Consider the following 18,405-nt stretch of genomic DNA (forward strand, 5'->3'; position numbering starts at 1 on the left):
CCTAATAAAGACTTGATCAACAAGAATAGGAGTAAAGATAAACTAATTGCATTAAAATTCAGTTGTCTTTTGTGGAAATTTTGTAAGGTATATTTTGAATTACTTTCCTTATTCTTAATTATTTGATTATGGTTCATAAAATAAGTTAAATATCCTTCTTATGAAAAATTATTAACTAATGTTATTAGAGCACTTATTGACACTAATTTTTGAATGTATAAGACTTGTTTCACATATAAGGATACATTAATATGTAATTAACCATTATGTTTTTTATCGAATTGGTTGTCACCAAAGTAGAATCCAAGTAACATGATTCTAATAAAATAAAAGGGTACTAGAGGTTTCAATTTTATGTTGGATACTCGTAACTAGGCATATTATGTCTAACCTCTGGTTTAACAAAGCTATAATTGTTACTCATGAAAAAAGTTTGAGCATTTTTATTCTCACCTCACATTTAATATGTTTCTTAAGTTTGGTTGATTATGTACTTTTGCTTTAATTTAAATAAATAAATAAATAAAAACATCAAAGTCTAAGATGTTGTGGAGTGAATCAATGACATGTTATTATCTAACCCAAAATATAATATGTTTTTGAAAATTGAACTTATAAGTGAATGTATGCACATAAACTATTTCGAGTCAACCAATTGACATAAGCATGATAATATAATTAAATTATTATTTTAATTTTTAAAAAAGTGTATATGAAAAATAAATAAATGATGCCCATAATTCATAAAAAAAATACTCAAACAATTATATTATTCCAAAATACTTGTTATATACATTAATCCAAATCAAATTATTAAGTATGTCTTTTTTATTTTAAATATAGTTCAAAAATCATCTCACAATGACTGGTTGGTTGAGTTGCAATTCGCTTTTTCTGGGTTTGGTTGAATATCATATTTAATAATATAACAACTTGAATATAATCATAAAGAATTGATAAATTAACTCACGCAAAGGTCAACAATTAATATATATTTGATTTTTTAAAATCCATTTAACATTCAAATTTTACATCTAGAAGAACTAATATTCAATTTTATAGTTTTAGTCTATAATACGAATTTTGAATTTTAATTATTTTTTAAATAGCTTATTTGGATTTAAAAATATTAATTATGCTTTACTTATTCTATAATTTGTTTAGTCATTAAAATTTTATGAAAATTACATATAACAAATATTTTGTAGCATTATAATTATTGAGTATTTTTTATGATTTAACAATAATTTTTATTTTTTTTTTCATATTTAAAAAAATGAAATAATAGTTTTAAATTTTTTTTTTTTTATGTTAATATCGATTGGTTGATAGAAGGTGATTGAACTGACTGGACCGATCAATTTGAAAATCGATCAAGTCTTCGAGCGCTAAGCACCAATTTTCAATACATTATATTGAACATATTTTCTTAATTTAATTTATTAAATTGATGTCATTTTAAACTGTCATTTTATCATGGGTATAACTCTTTTTTTCACATATTCGTAACCTTTGACTTATGGTCAACTAACGAAAATTTTATCAGGTCAATCAAATTAAACAAATGTTAAGCTTTTCTTTTTTCTAGTAATTTTAAAAAACTCAAGAGATGGAGTATTTTAATTGAAAAACTTAAGAGATGTTGTTAGATTTTATCTTTAAACAAATGACACAAAAAATGCTTCCTGAAAGTACTTATTTCAATTGACGCCAAATGTCTGCCTTTTTATAACTATTTATTTTAAGTGATTTGTCTAATAACATTTTTTTTAGTACTCAAAAGGGCTTTATCACGTGACATAAATAATGAAAAAGTTAAAAGGTCAAAATATTTAGTTAAAAGCAACTATTTCTTTCAATGAAAAGAATTTTCACGTTAAAAAAAAATAATTAGTAATTTATAATTAATATTAAGTAGTGTGCAAATAACTTTATTTTTAATATTAAAAATTAATGCTAATCTCATTCATTTTCATGATTGTGCAATGAAACGTGTCACTACAAGTTAGTATAATCTAAAATAGAAAGGATAAATATATGTAACATTTATTAAAGTGGACAGGGAGAACTTGGTTGTTAACATGTGATGTCGCCTGTAATTTTAGCTCAAGCAAGTTTGAGGTAACTTATCCATTAATAACTGGGTGTGTCGACGTAATTTCATAGTCATTTGGTTGGAATGCCACATTTTTTTTTTTTGCTCCGCAAAAACGAGGAGAATAGAATATTAAAAACCAACGAGATCAAATTGTGCAACAACTTTACGATCAAATCATCACTTAAAATATGATATAAACTATGAGATAAACATCAGTCTCATCAAAATCTCTGCCAAAGGACTCGGTTGAGTTCCCAACTGATTAAACAACAAACGGAGTCTCACAAGTAAACAAAAAATGCTTGATTCGAACATGAACAAATAAATGCTTCGACCTTAAAACCCTAACTTCGTACGCTGCCAATGCATGCGTTTCGCATTGTACCTAATGGTGTTGTGAGTCCTCATACGGATCGAGTGAGGAATAGGCCTGTTCTGCCTCATCTTTTTGGCCAGCTTCTTCTTGATCCTGAAGGTCTTGTGTGACGCCATCTTCAATTCTTCATGATCGGAGAGGAAGCCGAACGGCCGAGGGAACGCTAGCGACACCGGTTTGAATGCTACATAAAGAACATAAGTCAGATTAAATTGATTTTTTTTTGCTTATTTGATCGGATTGCATGCTTTTCAAATTACTACAACAAAAACATAATGATTAACAAGATTTATTTATCTTCTTAAAACTTTTGTAACATGATTATTATTGGTATGCTTTTTCAAACTATGCATACATCTTATAAGCATCTACTTTGTTTTTTAGTATTCATTTGGATTGTACAAATAACTTTAAATGTGCATATTTTAGCAATCAAGTTTTATATTATTTTGAATATTAAAGTAAAATATAAAATTATTTGTTATGTTGTTATAATTTTTGGCTTAAGGGGTCGTTTGGAATGACTTATAGAAAAAAATTATTTTCTAGAGAAAAAAACATTTATTTAAAAATATTATCTAAAAATATTTTGAAATTAGTTACTGGTACTTTTCCAGATAAATATTTTTTTTAAGAAATACTTCTTTTCTAGAAAAAGTATTTTATAAAAATTATTTTTTGAAGTAAATACGCCTTTAATCCCAACATTGCTTCAATACATCTATAGACCAGACACCAATTTAGGGGTTGTTCGGTATTATTATAAAAAATTAAAAAAATTAAAAATCGAAAAAAAAAAACTAAAAATCAAAAATAGAAACTAAAAATCAGAAACCAACAATATGTTTGGTTAAAATTTATAAAATTAACATAGATTAAAAATTTAATTGAAGATGCTCAATTTCATCTTTAAATCAAATAATATTATAAAAATATGATTAAAATGATAAAATTACAAACATTACACTTTAAATAAATTACTATAATAATAATATAATTTATTATAATTATTTTGTTTAATTGTTGTATTTTCAATTTTTAGTTTACAATAAAAATTTTATGGACATGACAATTGATAAATAGTGATTGTATTTTGTAATTGACTTTATTATTATTATTATTTAAAAAAATATATTTATTATATTTAAATTATGTGATCATTTAATTCTTATTTTAATTTAAAAATGTATAAAATGAATAACTTAATATAAAACAATTATTTCTGAATATTAAAATTTTTGACAATAATTTGTCAAAATAACTAAAAAATTGTAAAATATAAATTTTATTTTTTGATAAATATTTTAAAATCGTAAACAGAAATAAAAAATTGACATTATAAATAAATGTATTTTTATAATGTCTTTATTTACGATGGAGAAATAGAAAATAGAAAATAGAAAACAACTAAGTTTAAAAATGGAATTTTATACCGAAATGCCCAAAATACCCCAACTCAAAATCCCGTCTCGTCTTCCGGCACCAGCAGCAATTGCCTGTAGTCTGAAACAGAGACATCCTCAGTGAGAGAGAGAGGGAGAGAGAGAGCTCATGACTTGATAGAACGAGTGTGATCTGGCAAAATGATGGTGGATCTGAACTCCTTCTCCGATGAGAAGTTCGACCCAAAGAAATGGATCAACGCGGCCTGCCAGGCTCGCCACCCCCAAGACTCTGTCGACAAGCACCTCGTCGATCTGGAGATGAAGCTTCAGATGGTCTCCGAGGAGATTGCCGCATCCCTCGAGGATCAGAGCGCTGCTGCCATCCTCCGCGTCCCTCGCGCCTCCCGCGACGTCATCCGCATCCGCGATGACTCCCTCTCCCTTCGCTCCGCGGTCTCCTCCATCCTCCTCAAGCTAAAGAAGGTACTAATTCACCCCCCTCCTCCTCTATATATTGCCTCGCGAAATTTGCGTTTCTGGCTTTCTTCCCCCCCCCCCCCGGGGGTTTTGGAGGTGTTAATCGAAATTTGTGCATTCTCCCCATGGTTTAGAGGTGTTCTGCTGATCGAAATTTGTGCTGCGAAATTATGCTTTCTTGATTTAGAATTTGGCAACTCGTGTGACATAGAATGGAACATACGGTCCAAATTTCTTTGGAACTTGAATGTAGTTTCGCTGTCACCTGTTTTTGTTGGTTAGGATGTTTTAGAATTTTGTTACGTTATTAATGTCCTAATTTTTTCACACACAGCCGGTTCCAAGCCCGGGTTAAGGAGGAGGGTTGCGTTAGGTAGCTGACAGCCAGCGTAAAATTTGTCAGATCACTATGATATGAATCCTTACCGAATATTTGTTGGGGCGTCCCTTTCGAGCGACGCGTTGCACTTGAACCACCCGAGTGTAGCAAAAAGTGGGCGAGGGTGGGCTAAATCGTCGCCCCGAAGCAACGCGCCGTGTCGGCGCCCGGGCACGGTGTCAAATATGCGAGGGTTCCTGCATCATTCTGAACGTGGGCAGGTAAAGACGTTAGTTCAGGAAACTAGGATTAAATTAGCAACTTGGAATATAGGGACACTTATGGGTAAAAGTATGGAAATTGTGGATACAATGATTAGAAGAAGAATTAATATAATTTGCCTTCAAGAAACTAAGTGAGTGGAAGAGAAAGCTAGAGAAATCGATAAATCAGGTTTTAAACTTTGGTACACTGGAAAAGAAAAACATAAGAATGGAGTAGGCATTATTATAGACAAAAACTTAAAAGATAGCGTTGTGGATGTAACTAGAGTAAGGGATAGAATTATAAAAATCAAAATGGTATTAGGACAAGAAATAATAAATATCATTAGTGCTTATGCTTCTCAAGTTGGCTTAACAGAAAATCTTAAGAGACAATTTTGGGAAGATATGGATAATATTATACAAGGCATACCAGGAACTGAGAAAATATTTATAGGAGGAGATCTGAATGGACACGTTGGAAGAGATAATAAAAATTATGAAAGGATACATAGAGGATATGGATATGGAGACAAAAATGAGTCTGGGGAGATGATCTTAGACTTTACTATGTCATATGATTTTAGTATAATGAATTCAAATAGATTTTTTTTTAACTAGGAGGGTAGATCGTGTATCATGCAAGGATTGTAAAATTATTTCAGGTGAAAGTCTAACCACACAACATTGAGTCTTAGTGTTAGATATATGCATTAAAAAATGGAAGAAAAAGGATAAAATAAACCAGTGTAGGAGAACTAGATGGTGGAACCTAAAAGGAGAAAATATAATAAAATTTAAAGATAAAATGATCAAAGATGGGGATTGGACCTTAGAGGATGGTATAGATTCAAATACTCTTTGGAATAGATTGGCTAGCTCTATTAAAAAGATAGTAAAAGAAATTTTAGGCGAATCAAGGGGAAGATTCTCAAATAGTAAAGAAAGTTGGTGGTTGGATAAAGATGTACAAAACATCATAAAGACAAAAAGAATTTGGTATAAAACGTGGCAAAAATGTAGAAACAGCGATAACTTTGAAAAATATAAAGAGGCAAGAAAAGATTCAAAAAGGGCCGTTAGTGAAGCTAAATATAGATCATTTAATAGTTTGTATGATAGATTAGGTACAAAAGAAGGGGAAAGAGATATATTTAAACTTGCTAAAGTTAGAGAATGGAAGAACAAGGACTTAGGAAATGTAAAATGTATAAAAAGTGAGGATGATATTGTCTTGGTTAAGGACGAAGATATTAAAGAAAGATGGCGAAGTTACTTTAATAAGTTGTTTAACGAAAACCAAATATAAGGCTTAAATTTAGAATTGTCAAATGAGGAAAAGACTAAAAATATAAGATTTATTCGAAAAATTAGAGTTAACGAAGTTAAGTTTGTACTAAAAAAGATGAAAAATGGGAAAGTTATGGGACCAGATAACATCCCAATTGAAGTTTGGAAATGCTTAGGTGATAACGGAATTATATGGTTAACTAATTTATTTAATACAATTGTAAAAATTAAGAAAATGTCAGATGAATGGAGGAAAAGCACTTTAATACCTATATGCAAAAATAAAGGAGATATTCAAAATTGTAATAACTATCGTGGAATTAAACTTATGAGTCATACGATGAAACTATGGGAAAGAGTAGTTGAACAAAGATTAAGGTTAGAAACGAAGATCTCAGAAAATCAATTTGGTTTTATGCTTGGGAGATCTACCACATAAATTATTTATCTTTTAAGAAGATTAATGGAAAAGTTTAGGGAAAAGAAGAGGGACTTGCATATGATATTTATTGACCTTGAGAAAGCATATGATAGGATACCTAGGGAAGTTCTATGGTGGGTTTTAGAAAAAAAGGGTGTATGTTGTAGGTATATCGATGTCATTAAGGATATGTACGATGGAGTAATGACTAGTGTAAAGACTATAGATGGAGAAACTAGAGAATTTCCAATTACCATAGGTGTACATCAAGGATCTGCTTTGAGTCCTTATCTTTTTGCTTTAGTGATGGACCAATTGACTAAGAGTATTCAAAAGGAGGTTCCATGGTGTATGTTGTTTGCAGATGATATTGTATTAATTGACGAAACTAGGGATGGAGTAGAGGCTGAGTTAGAATTATGGAGAGAAGCTTTGGAATCTAGAGGCTTTAAGATAAGTAGAAATAAAACAGAATATATGAAATGTAATTTTAGTAATGATAGGAGGAATATTGGAGACAAAGTTAAACTTGATGATGAAGAAATAAATAGCACTTGTAGATTTCGATACCTTGGATCTATTATGCAAGCTAAAGGAGAAATTGAAGATGATGTAATGCATAGAGTTAAAGCAGGTTGGGTAAAATGGAGAAGTTCTTCAAGTGTTCTATGTGATCGTAGAATACCTTTAAAATTGAAAGGGAAGTTTTATAGGACAGCTATAAGACCAGCTATGCTATATGGATCAGATTGTTTGGCGACGAAGAAACATAATATCCAAAAAGTAAAAGTTGCCGAGATGAGGATGCTTAGATGGATGAGTGGTATAACATTGAAAGATAAATTAAGGAATGAACATATTCGTAGTAAGTTAGGTGTAGCTCCTATAGAAGATAAGATAAGGGAAGGACGACTCAGATGGTATGGACACTTGCAACGTAGGCCTTATAGTGCACCTGTGAGGAAGAGTGACTTAGTTACTGTGGGGGGCAGTAGAAGGGGTAGGGGTGGATCTAAAATAACTTGGGAGGAGATAGTGAGTAAGGATTTAATATCTTTGAATCTATCAAAAGAAATGGTCTATGATCGCATAAATTGGCGGAAAAGGATTCATATAGCCGACCCCACTTAGTGGGACTAAGACTCGGTTTTGTTGTATTAATGTAATCTTGAGCATATTTTGGATCAGTATGGTGAAGTGTGAAGTGCATTAGTAGGAATTGGATTTGCACAGCTTGAGAGCAGGTGTTCTTTTGTAAGGCTTTTGTAATGTGTGCAAGGACGGACTTACCGTTTAGATGGTAGAACTGTGCACGATTGGATCCTGGGTGGTGATCTGGCAAGTTGTGATCCATGATTGAGTATTGCACAACTGAGAGTTATGGATTGGGCATAGACTGGCTATGGCTTAAGTGCCTTGAGGGAGTGGTCTGCAGCTGCCATGACTGGCCTTTAGGGAAGGGCCTGTTGCTTGCTCTCTGCAAAATGGACTTGCCTGCCTAGGTTCCTAGCAGATAGGGGCTCTTATTGTCACACCCAGGGGCTAGTGTCATGAATTGTTCTCTCATATCATTTTTACCAAGCACAAAGAAGAAGAAGAAGAAGAAGAGAAGAATATTAGGCATGATATGATGGGTGGAGGGAATGGCAAGAAAATGTATGGGAGATGATGCACAGTGGCTATGAATGGGTTTTTGGTAAAATGATGGTGGGCGGTTAGCTAACTTGACCCAATTACAAATTTTTTTGTGGATGCGTGGGTTGGGTGTTGATGTGCTATTTTATTTGGGGTCAATTAGCCAAAAAATTATTTGAGGTCAATTAGCCAAAATTATTGTAATTTTCAAGTTCGTCAACTAAATGAGTCGAGTTTGAGCTAGTTCATACTTGACTTGTTAGGTTTACTCTTTTAACAGCTCGTTTACTAGTTCGTTAGTAACTCGTGAACTAACTCGATATTAAGTTTGTGAACTAGTTCGATATTAACCTCCTAAACTATCTTGATATTAGGCTCATGAACAAACTCAATATTAATCACATTAAATATTTGATTTTAAATTTTTTACTTTAAAATATATTTTCCTCAAATTATATTTATTAAATTATGAATTAATTTAATTAGTTTAGTGACTTGGGTCATTTATTAGTTTGAATTGAGTTTCAATCGAGTCAAGTTTGAGCTCGAATTTGGCTCGTTTTATATGTGAAATGAGCTTTAGTCAAGTCAAGTTCGAGCAAAACTTGAGTTATATATATGCTAAATGAGCTGAACTCGAATAGAAAACTTTAAACTTGAGTCGAGCTTGAGCTCACTTATGAAAAAAATGAGCCGAGCTTGAGCTTGCCACAACTCAGCTCTGCTCGGCTCATTTGCAGCCCTAGTTTGAGAGAGTTGAGGGAGTATTAGAGCCACCTATATATGGGATTTGATAAAATGGGAGGGGGTCCAGTGAAATATGATAACGCGGGCTTTGTATTCCAATTGTTATCAAAGATGAGAATGGATCATTGGACGAAAACAACAACAAAAGATGAGACTTAAATTCTCACTTCATTTCCTTTTGCTTTCCCCGAGTTTTTGCTTTCAAGGGAGAATCCTATAAAATTTTATATGTACCACATTTAATCAAGGTACATTCATCTTAGAGGAAGGGAAATGTCATATGTATGTATTTATGACTCTTTGATGAATTGAGTCAATTATGGATTTCTATATAAAGGGATATTGATTTCTCTCCACTCAATCAAGTTTGGTAGAATCTCCATTACTGAGCCAAACATAAGAGTAAGTAAGAGGAGAGAAGATCAAGTTGTATTTTGCATAATAAAGACTTGATCAACGGGAATAGAAGGAAAGAGGAGCTAATTGCATCGAAGTTTGGTTGTTTTCGTGGAAATTTTGTAAGGTGCATTTTGAATTAATTTCCATATTCTTAATTACTTGATTATGGTTCATAAAAACAAGGGAGTGGTCTGCAGCTACCATGGCTGGCCTTTAGGGAAGGGACTGTTGGCTGCAATTTGCAAATGGACTTGCCTGCCTAGGTTCCTGGCAGAGAGGGGGCTCTTATGTCACACCTAGGGGCAAGTGTTATGAATTGTTCTCTCATATCATTTTTACCAAGCACAAAGAAGAAGAAGGAGAAGAATATTGTGTATGGTATGATGGGTGGAGGGAATGGCGAGAAAATGTATGGGAGATGATGTAGAATGGCTATGAATGGGTTTTTGGTAAAATGATGGTGGGCGGTCAGCTGACTTGACCCAATTTCACAATTTTTGGCAGATGCGTAGGTTGGGTGTTGATGCTTTATCTTATTTGAGGTCAGTTAGCCAAAATTATTGTAATTTCTTGAATAATTGAGCAAATAGTGAGGAAAGAATGAGTTAAGAGTGATCAAATAAGGGTTCCTATCTCTTCTAGGACTTTAATAAACATATTTTGGGTTTGGGGCATTTCCAAGCTTCAATTTCATGTTCTGGAGCATTGTTCACCATTTTATTGGGTTTTGGCATGTTTGGGATTTTTTTTTAGGGGGGAGGGGGACAGCATAGGAGCAATAGTAAAACATTTTCCTATTTTATTTTTATTTTATTTTATTTCTTTTTTTGGTCTATTTGTTTTTTAAAAAATTGATGGGTGAACTTATGATAAGCGTGCACTTATATTTCACTTTAACTTAAAATTATCTTAATATTTGTCATTTAGAAAATAAAATATGCCTATTTATATTGATAAATTAATGTGTCCCAGCCTTGTCATATCCACTTTTTTTCTAAATATCCGTATTGTTGTGTTGCTATCGTTTCATATCCATATTCCATATCAGTGGTAGTGCTTCCTAGGTGAATGGTTAATAGGAATTGTAATCCTTTTAGGTGTTCTTTGGATTTCTTGCATGCATGAATGATTAGTATGAATTCTACTCTTTGTTTGCTAAAAATTTAGTTGTCCATGCTCAAGTCCATGTGTGACCTTTTGGTCATTTCTTTTCCTTCTTCTTCCTTTCTTGATTTTACTTTTTACATTGTAGTTGTGTTCTATATTGCAGCCTTGAGTAAGATAGGGAAATGGGAGAGGGAGGGAGAGAGAGAGAGAGAGAGTGAGGGAGTGAGGGAGTGGTGAGCATGTCATTGGGTTACTGGAAATTTTGAGGTGGCTGGTCGCAGTTGAGTTGACAGAGATTGAGAATGGCTCCTTATTTGGTATCAAGGCAGTTGTCAAACCCTTGATCACCATTGACATGCCAAGGTATGTGGAATTGTTGACTCATGTGCCAAGGCAGTAGCACGAGATGGCTTGTCATGGTTATCTTGTGGCATTCGGTGAATTAACACTCTATGTTGCTGAGGGAACACATAGTTGCTGAGTTGCTTACTCGACATGGTTAGAGATGGACATGGTTGGGGTCATGGCTTTCGACAGAGTTGCTACGGTGGCTGGCATCAATTGACAGGGTTGGATGGTTATTCGGGTATATGTCAAGTGCTTTATTGACACAAGGTACTTGCTTGTGTGTGGAATAAGTCATGGTTCCAGGGGAATCATGCACGATGCAAGGTGTTGACTTTACGCTGTTTGCATTGTCAATGACAAGGGTTGCAATGTTGACATGTTGACCAGAATGGACAGTTATTTGACAGCTTTCCTTTTAGGGGCTGACATGCATGCTTGTTTGAAGGGATAACTCGTGGGTTGACATTTGACAATGTTTCTAGGAACATAATTGTAGACATGATTGGTTATGCCTTGTTGGCAAATTCTGGATGCGTCTAGCACAACCTAGGCAGTGGGGTTGTCAACTGCTGACCTTAGATAGTTGGAGTGTCAATTGTATAAATATGACATGTGGATGGCATAAGATATCAGAGAGAATTTGTCCATGGTGCCTTGCACATGTCTTGAGTGTGTAATCCTTGCCTTTGAATAAGAATAAAGTTGGGAGGTGTAGCTCCTGTACTATTGTTGCCTTGTGTATTTCCTACTCTCTTTACAGACACTTGCAGGATTAACCAATGAATTTGAATTGTGTGTCATTGGCAAGGATTACGCACTCAAGACCATGTGCAAGGCACCATGGACAAATTCTCTCTGATATCTCATGCCATCCACATTTCTTACTCTTTTTACACACACTTGTAGGATTAACCAATGAATTTGAATTGTGTGTCATTGGCTTAACCAAGTGAGACTTGGTGCCATCATAGTGTCACGGTGTGCTGTGAGAACTTAGACCTTGTGATAGCAGCTATGGTGCCTGAGAGAGAAAGAGAAAGAGAGAGAGAGGGAGAACTGTTGGCTTTGCTAAGTATTCTACTGCAGCTCCGGCATCATGGGAAGACAGGAGAGCAGCAGAGAGAGCAAGAAATCGTCGCTGCGCAGCAGCAGGTCCATGAATAAGGAGAAGAGGAAGAGGCAATGGTGGCAGTGATGGGTGGCACCAGGTTGCGGAGTGGAGGAGCCGCAGCAGTGCTCTGCAGCTGGAGTTTGGAAAACCCTAGGTCATGCAGCAGGTGACGATCAACAATAACAGGGTTCTTTTCCACACATACACCTTTTTTTTTAAAAAAAAATTTATAATTTTATTTTAGTGAGTTAGAATCATTTTAAAATTCATAAAATCCAAAAAAATATAAAAAATAAAAAAATAATTTTTATTTGGGATGTTTTTGGTATATATTATTTTTATCATAATTATTATCCCATGTTTTGTATAGCCTTAAAAATAGAAAAAAATAATTAAAAAATGTATGTAAAATAAAAAAAATATGGTTTTTTGCATTTATTTACCCCATTATCATTAGATCATCATCGTCGTCATTACTATAGAATTAAAAGTCCAAAAAAATTGAAACAATAATAAAAATCAAAAAAAATATTTTCCTTTAATTTTCAATATTTGCCTTAGATTATTATTGTTATCTTTGTTGTTATTATTTTTTTAATTATTTTTTTTCAATGCTAATTTCTTTTTAATAATTTTAAAAATAAAAAAATATTTTAAAATATTGGAAGATCTCATATTTGGTTTAAAGTTGTTTGCCTAGGTTGCAAGGTTCCTTTTTGTGCATGCTTGTAGATTTTTACTAGTTTGCCAAAAAAACACAAAAAATGGAAAGGGTTAAAAAAAATCAAGGGGTTTCCTTCAAAGAAATTTTGAATTTTGATTTTTTTTTTTGTTTATTTCTTTGTTCAAGAAAATTTGGAACCTTAAGATTTAGGAAAGTCATCTTTTGAATCTATTTGGTAATTTTCCTGTCATAGCACATATGATCTCAAATCTCTTTATTTTAAGGAAGTATTGTATTAACCTTTCTTGACCCCAATTTCTTTTGGTTACTATGGACTAGTTACCATTTGTGTGTTTGCATGATGAAGTATGTTCTTATGCTATTCACCTACGATAGTGCTCATGACTTGTTTGATTATGTTATTGCTTCCTTGAATTTGTGATTGTGCATGTATTGTGAATCATTTGATACTAAAGTAATTAATTCGAAGACAAATGTCTTAGAGGGATACATTAGCACCCTCTAAGGTTTTCTTGTGGTGAGGGGATCCTTGAGGTTTCCATATCAGACTACTGTGAGGAATGCAAGGTGACCTAATACTTAAAGGAAGGGTAATAAAAACAAATTAAAGGACAATCAATTCAATTGGGTGATTATATGTGGCTCAGTAGGTAACATTTGTGTGATGGGTGTGTAGGGGACACCAGTTTTTCACACATAACCCTACTTTCAAACTTGACTTTGACTACATAAACCATGACTATCAGTTCCTTGGCCCATAAGTTAGCTTAGAGACCAATCTATCAGTAGTAATTAGATGATCTAACCATAACTAGGTTAAATAAAAGGTTAGTGGTGACTTTGTAGAATCTAAAGGATCAAATAAGACCGCAAAAATCATTTTTGGATCGTCACCCTTGTTGAGGTGTCGTATCCTTGGTCTGTGTGTGTGGACAATGGGCAAGCGAATCCATTCCACTCGAAGGGGGCTCACCAGAGGAGCAAACTTCAGCCTTCATTGAGAAGTTATAACTGAACAAATATATTTGAATATCGCTTGATGTGGTTTAACATGTTTTTAATTTTTTAAAACAAAAGAAATAAATCAATATCATACTTAATCTAATGTATTTCAAACCAAAGAAGTTTTTTTCGCATGTGCAAACATGCCTATGGCAGTTTCTCTCTAGCAAGGTTTGAACTTCGTGTGGTGGGGAGACCTTCAGGATCCACGTCTTCTATTTCAACAAAGCAAGTGAAGGGGAGCAGGGTAGCAAGACAATGGGTTGGAGGATGCTACATAACCTTTGATTGATAATTTGATACATCTGTGCTATTCCCTAATTGAAGAAACAAAGCTGTTAGAGCCTTAGCCCCCACCATTAATTTAATAAAACAAAAGCTGACAAGAAATCATTTGTTTTGTTTTGTTCTGTTTTGTTTGTTTTTGGGTTTTTTTTTTTTGGTTTTTCCCCCCTGTTGGCATGGGACTGGATGTTAATAAGTTGAATTCTTCTTAATACAATTCCTTGCTCTTTCAGTTAGAGACATGCATTCTTGATATGAAGATTAGAGCGAGTTTTTAGATTTGAGTAGCATTGGCAGTTTTGCTGAAAAAATGGTAAAGGCAAGAAAGGATCTTATGATCCTTTGGTTTATAAGCTACCACTTTTTGGCTGTAATTCTACCATTTGCAGCTGCCATTGTTGAAACAACATTTCTGCTATAAACAACCAATTATGTAATCAGATGGGAGGTCAATGGGCGCCTAATAGCTTGGTCACGTGTTGAGAAAGACATATTTTATAACATCAAAAGTGAGGTATCTTTCCGAATATAAAATCCCATAGAGAGCAAGTGTAAACATATTTCATTTATGGAGATTTTTGTTCTGTATATTTCTTGTATGTGATTATAACCTGACATGGAAATTTTTGGTGGACATATTTGTTGTGTGGGTTATAGCATGACATGGGTATTTTTATGGCCTTATGGGTATATTGGTTGTATGAGATTATAGCGTTATATTTTTGTGTAGTTAATGTAAACATGTTGCTTTTGTTATGAAAATTTTTCTATGATACTAACATTTTTTTATGTGTATTAAGTATTACCTATAATAAGTTAATGAAAAATTAATTTGTGATATTATTGTTTTGCTCTCTTGGTTTGAATTTTTTGCTTGACCTTAAATGGGTGAACCTTAAGCTCCTAAAAAGAAATCCACTTGTTATTGGGAACAAGAAGGCTAAGGAACAATCCTGAAAAGGATGATACTTGCATTTGCATGGGGTTATGCCATAATTGTGAGAATAACTTGGATCCTTGGTTGGCTATTGGTGCATGGGATAACATTAGACCTATGCCATGCACACATCAAGGCATGGCATTGGAAATTAAGGCCTTCACTCATTGGTTAGTAAGGAAGAACATAACTAGGCTACCTGCGGAAGGAGGGGTTGAGGGTGGGGAAGGACATGGCCTTGGGGATGTTATGATCTTATAATTCCCTAAGGGTGCGTTGGTTCATGATTCAAGGGTGGCTAGACTTGTCTAGGCATTTTTAGCCCATGCTTATTCAACTCATGTTCTGATTATGTCATTTATAGATGGCACACCAAACATGACACAGGATAATTATCATAGTCAATCCAATCCAATACTATTCAGCTTCACTCCAGTCATGCAAAGCCTTAGCCTGCCAAACAAACACACCCTACAGATGCATGAAGATGGCAAGGATGCATGGTTTCCATTACAGATGTTAAAATAGGTGTGGTAATTCTGTCTTTCATTGTCTACACATTATTCTGTCACCAATTGAGAAACCACTGGTAGCCTAGAGGTTGATGACTGTATTAACTGTGTGATCCTTCCTACATGGAGGTTCTGTGAAGAACTTAAAGAAGCTTTATGTGTGTTTCACATACAAAGGCTTTATTTATTTATTTTTTGGCTTATCATACCTTGAGACTATTAAGGTTGAATTGTTACAATTGACAAAAGGTTTATCTCTGAGTATGTCTTCATCTTTTTACTTTTAGGAGGATTCATTTTACTCTCCCTTCGTGTTTCTCCCTTCTCTTGATTTTTTTAGGTAAGAAGAAATGATGAATTCATTAGAACAGAAAGAATATACAAAGAGTAGAATAAGAAATCCTCCTAAACTAAAACAAAACAAAATAATAAAATGAAAAAGTAGAAAAAAAATTAGAGAAAAAAAAATAAAAAAGCCATCAGACCAATAAAGTTAGCCAATCCCGTTGAATATCAGAAAACCTCACTCCTTTAAAACAACCAGCAGCAGTACACCGAAGCAAGGATAAGTAATGAATCTTCTCCCATAACAAAAAAGAATTCAACTTTTTTCCCGTAAAAATTCGAGCACTACTTTCCAACTGCAAACCCTACAAAACTGTGAACACCGCACACCTCCACCAAACAGTTGCTTCCTTCCTTCGACCAAAACCAGAAAAAGAGACCATCATAATTCCTCCACCGCAGACAAAACCAACTATCTACCAAGGCTTATTCCAAATATTTCAAGCAAAAGTGCAATGCAAAAATAGATGAGAAGCTGTTTCTGAACTATCAAGACGTAAAGAACACACGTCAGGAGAAAGCACTTTTGAAGGTCTCTTAGTCTGCAGCAGATTGTTGGTATTAACTCTATTAAGAACAACCATCCAAAAAAAGCGTTTTTTGACAGAAGTTTTGCCTTCAAAATAGTTTTTTGGAGTGGAAAGGAGATATTCACATTAATCAGAATATCAAAGAAAGATTTGCAAGAATAAACCCCCAAAGAATCCAAAGACCAAGAATCATTATCCCTCCTGAAAGAAGGATGATAGTTCTCCAACAAAATCAATAAAGATGAAAGCTCCTCCACCTCTCTATCATTTAGAGCTCTACTATATTGAAAATCCTAAGAAGACAGGTCGCCTTAGAAATTAAAAAAAAGAAAAAAGAAATAACATCATTATGCTCATAAGACAAGCGATAAAGACGGGTAAAAGAAAAGGAAGAAGTGGTATCGCCCAACCAAATATCTTCTCATAAACGAATTCAAGAACATTTACTCAAAAAAAAATTAGTGTGAGAAATGAAGAGGGGTGTAAATCTGAAAAATACACCTCCAGGCTCCATGGGCTTTCAGAAGAACATCCAATTCCCAAATTAGCATCCCACCCATTCACATGTAAGCCAAATTTACTTTTAATGACTATGCCAAAGAGAGGACTCATCTAAAGCGAACTGCCATAACAATTTAGCCATAAGAACAGTGTTTTAGACGCCAATTTACCAAGACTGAAACCCATGCACCTTAGACCTACACACAACCTCTGAACTAACTAAATGAGTCCTCTTCTCCCCAAACCCAGACCAAAGAAAATCTTTCATAGTCTTCATAAGCTTACTAGCAATGCTCACTGAAATCTAAAAATATATAAATAATAACGAGGAATACTGGCATGACAAGCCTAAATAAGTGTAATGATGTCCCGTAAGGAAAATAAATACAACAAAATCTATCAAGACAAGCCTAAATCTTCTTTTGCATATGTAGAAAAAAATGCATTGTGAAGGCTGAATATATGTCTTATGGGGGTCTCTATTGGACATGGTTATTGGGGATATTGAGGAAGGACTCTTTGTCTATTGTCTTGTAGGCATATGTATTGGATTCATTTAGCCTGGTTGAGTTTGTATGGGATATTGAGGAGGGACCACTTGTCTAAATGTTGTAGCTAAGACTTGGCAGGTGATTTTGTTGAGTATTTTGGAATCAAAACTTGTTAGCTGCTGTTTACTACAGATCTTTTATGACATAGAACCCACTTGGTTTAGACACTAGGCGCATTTGTTTTGTCAAAATGTTCCACTTTGGAATACAAAATAGAGTGATGCTTGAATTGGCTGTTTTGGAGCATTACTAACTATAAGTGGCCTATTGACTTCTTGCCACTTAGGACTTGAATATGCAGACTTAACGCTTGACATCTTAAGATTATAACTCTTGCACATGCCAGTCATACCTAATTTCTGGCAGAGTGACATGTCAATTATATACTGTATGATTGCATGAAAGAATTTGGCATACATCATAAAAATGAATTCGGTAAGATGTTCCAGAGAATTAAGTAGACTTAAAACAAATTTGAGAAATAGGTGAACATTGTCATAGCCTATTAATTTGTATGATAACCAATTGCCTGTTATGGAAGCCAATATTGTAATACATTATATTATCAAAATGAATGTAAGATTTTATTGTACTTTTGACTCTTATATCGTCTTTATAGAAATGCAGATCAGATATGTATTAGTTCTCTCCAATTTTGTAAAATGTGAAGATGTAAGGCGAGGAATTTTAATCCTTATGAGGCAGGGCATAAGCCTTAAGTGTTGAGGCATAAGCCGTTTACGAATTTTTTTTTCTAGATAAAAGTAAAACTATGTAAATAAAGTCCCCTGTTCTTCTTCTCTCCCCTGCCTTTTCCCTGTCTTCTCTCTCTCTCAATGGCGTCGACGCCTGAAACCCTAAACCCTCTGCAAACCCCAAACCCTCTGTGTTATCTTTCCTTTCCCCTGCACAGCTTGGACCTTTGTTCCTTGCGACTTTCATTCCTGCCTTCATCCATGGCAGGTGCAAAGCGCTTGGTGTGGATCGAGAGGAAGACCTTTGAATTGGCCATCTTAAGGGAGGATACCGACATCTTGAGATCCACGGACCATGGAGCTTGCTTGGTTCCTATGAGCCTATG

The 18,405-nt window shown here is 34.0% G+C and overlaps 2 protein-coding genes across 2 annotated transcripts in view; one reads left to right on the forward strand and one right to left on the reverse strand.

Moving 5' to 3' along the window:
* Nucleotides 1-2,434: 2,434 nt before the first annotated feature.
* LOC131146834 (large ribosomal subunit protein eL39-like) lies at nucleotides 2,435-2,590 on the reverse strand. The gene has a single exon (XM_058096634.1). The coding sequence runs from the start codon at nucleotides 2,588-2,590 to the stop codon at nucleotides 2,435-2,437; it is 156 nt and encodes a 51-aa protein (XP_057952617.1).
* Nucleotides 2,591-3,936: 1,346 nt separating this feature from the next.
* LOC131146835 (conserved oligomeric Golgi complex subunit 7) overlaps nucleotides 3,937-18,405 on the forward strand; it is a 32,924-nt gene continuing 18,455 nt past the window's right edge. The window contains exon 1 of the mRNA XM_058096635.1: nucleotides 3,937-4,342. Coding sequence (XP_057952618.1) covers nucleotides 4,058-4,342 — 285 coding nt within the window. The 5' untranslated portion in view covers nucleotides 3,937-4,057. The remainder of the gene's footprint in view (nucleotides 4,343-18,405) is intronic.

The sequence above is a fragment of the Malania oleifera genome, chromosome 13 (genome assembly GCF_029873635.1).
Source record: "Malania oleifera isolate guangnan ecotype guangnan chromosome 13, ASM2987363v1, whole genome shotgun sequence".
NCBI classification, from domain to species: Eukaryota; Viridiplantae; Streptophyta; class Magnoliopsida; order Santalales; family Ximeniaceae; genus Malania; species Malania oleifera.

Bases quoted from the DNA above. Each gene is read 5' to 3' on its own strand.
- LOC131146834 (XM_058096634.1), bottom strand. From the start codon at position 2,590: ATGGCGTCACACAAGACCTTCAGGATCAAGAAGAAGCTGGCCAAAAAG.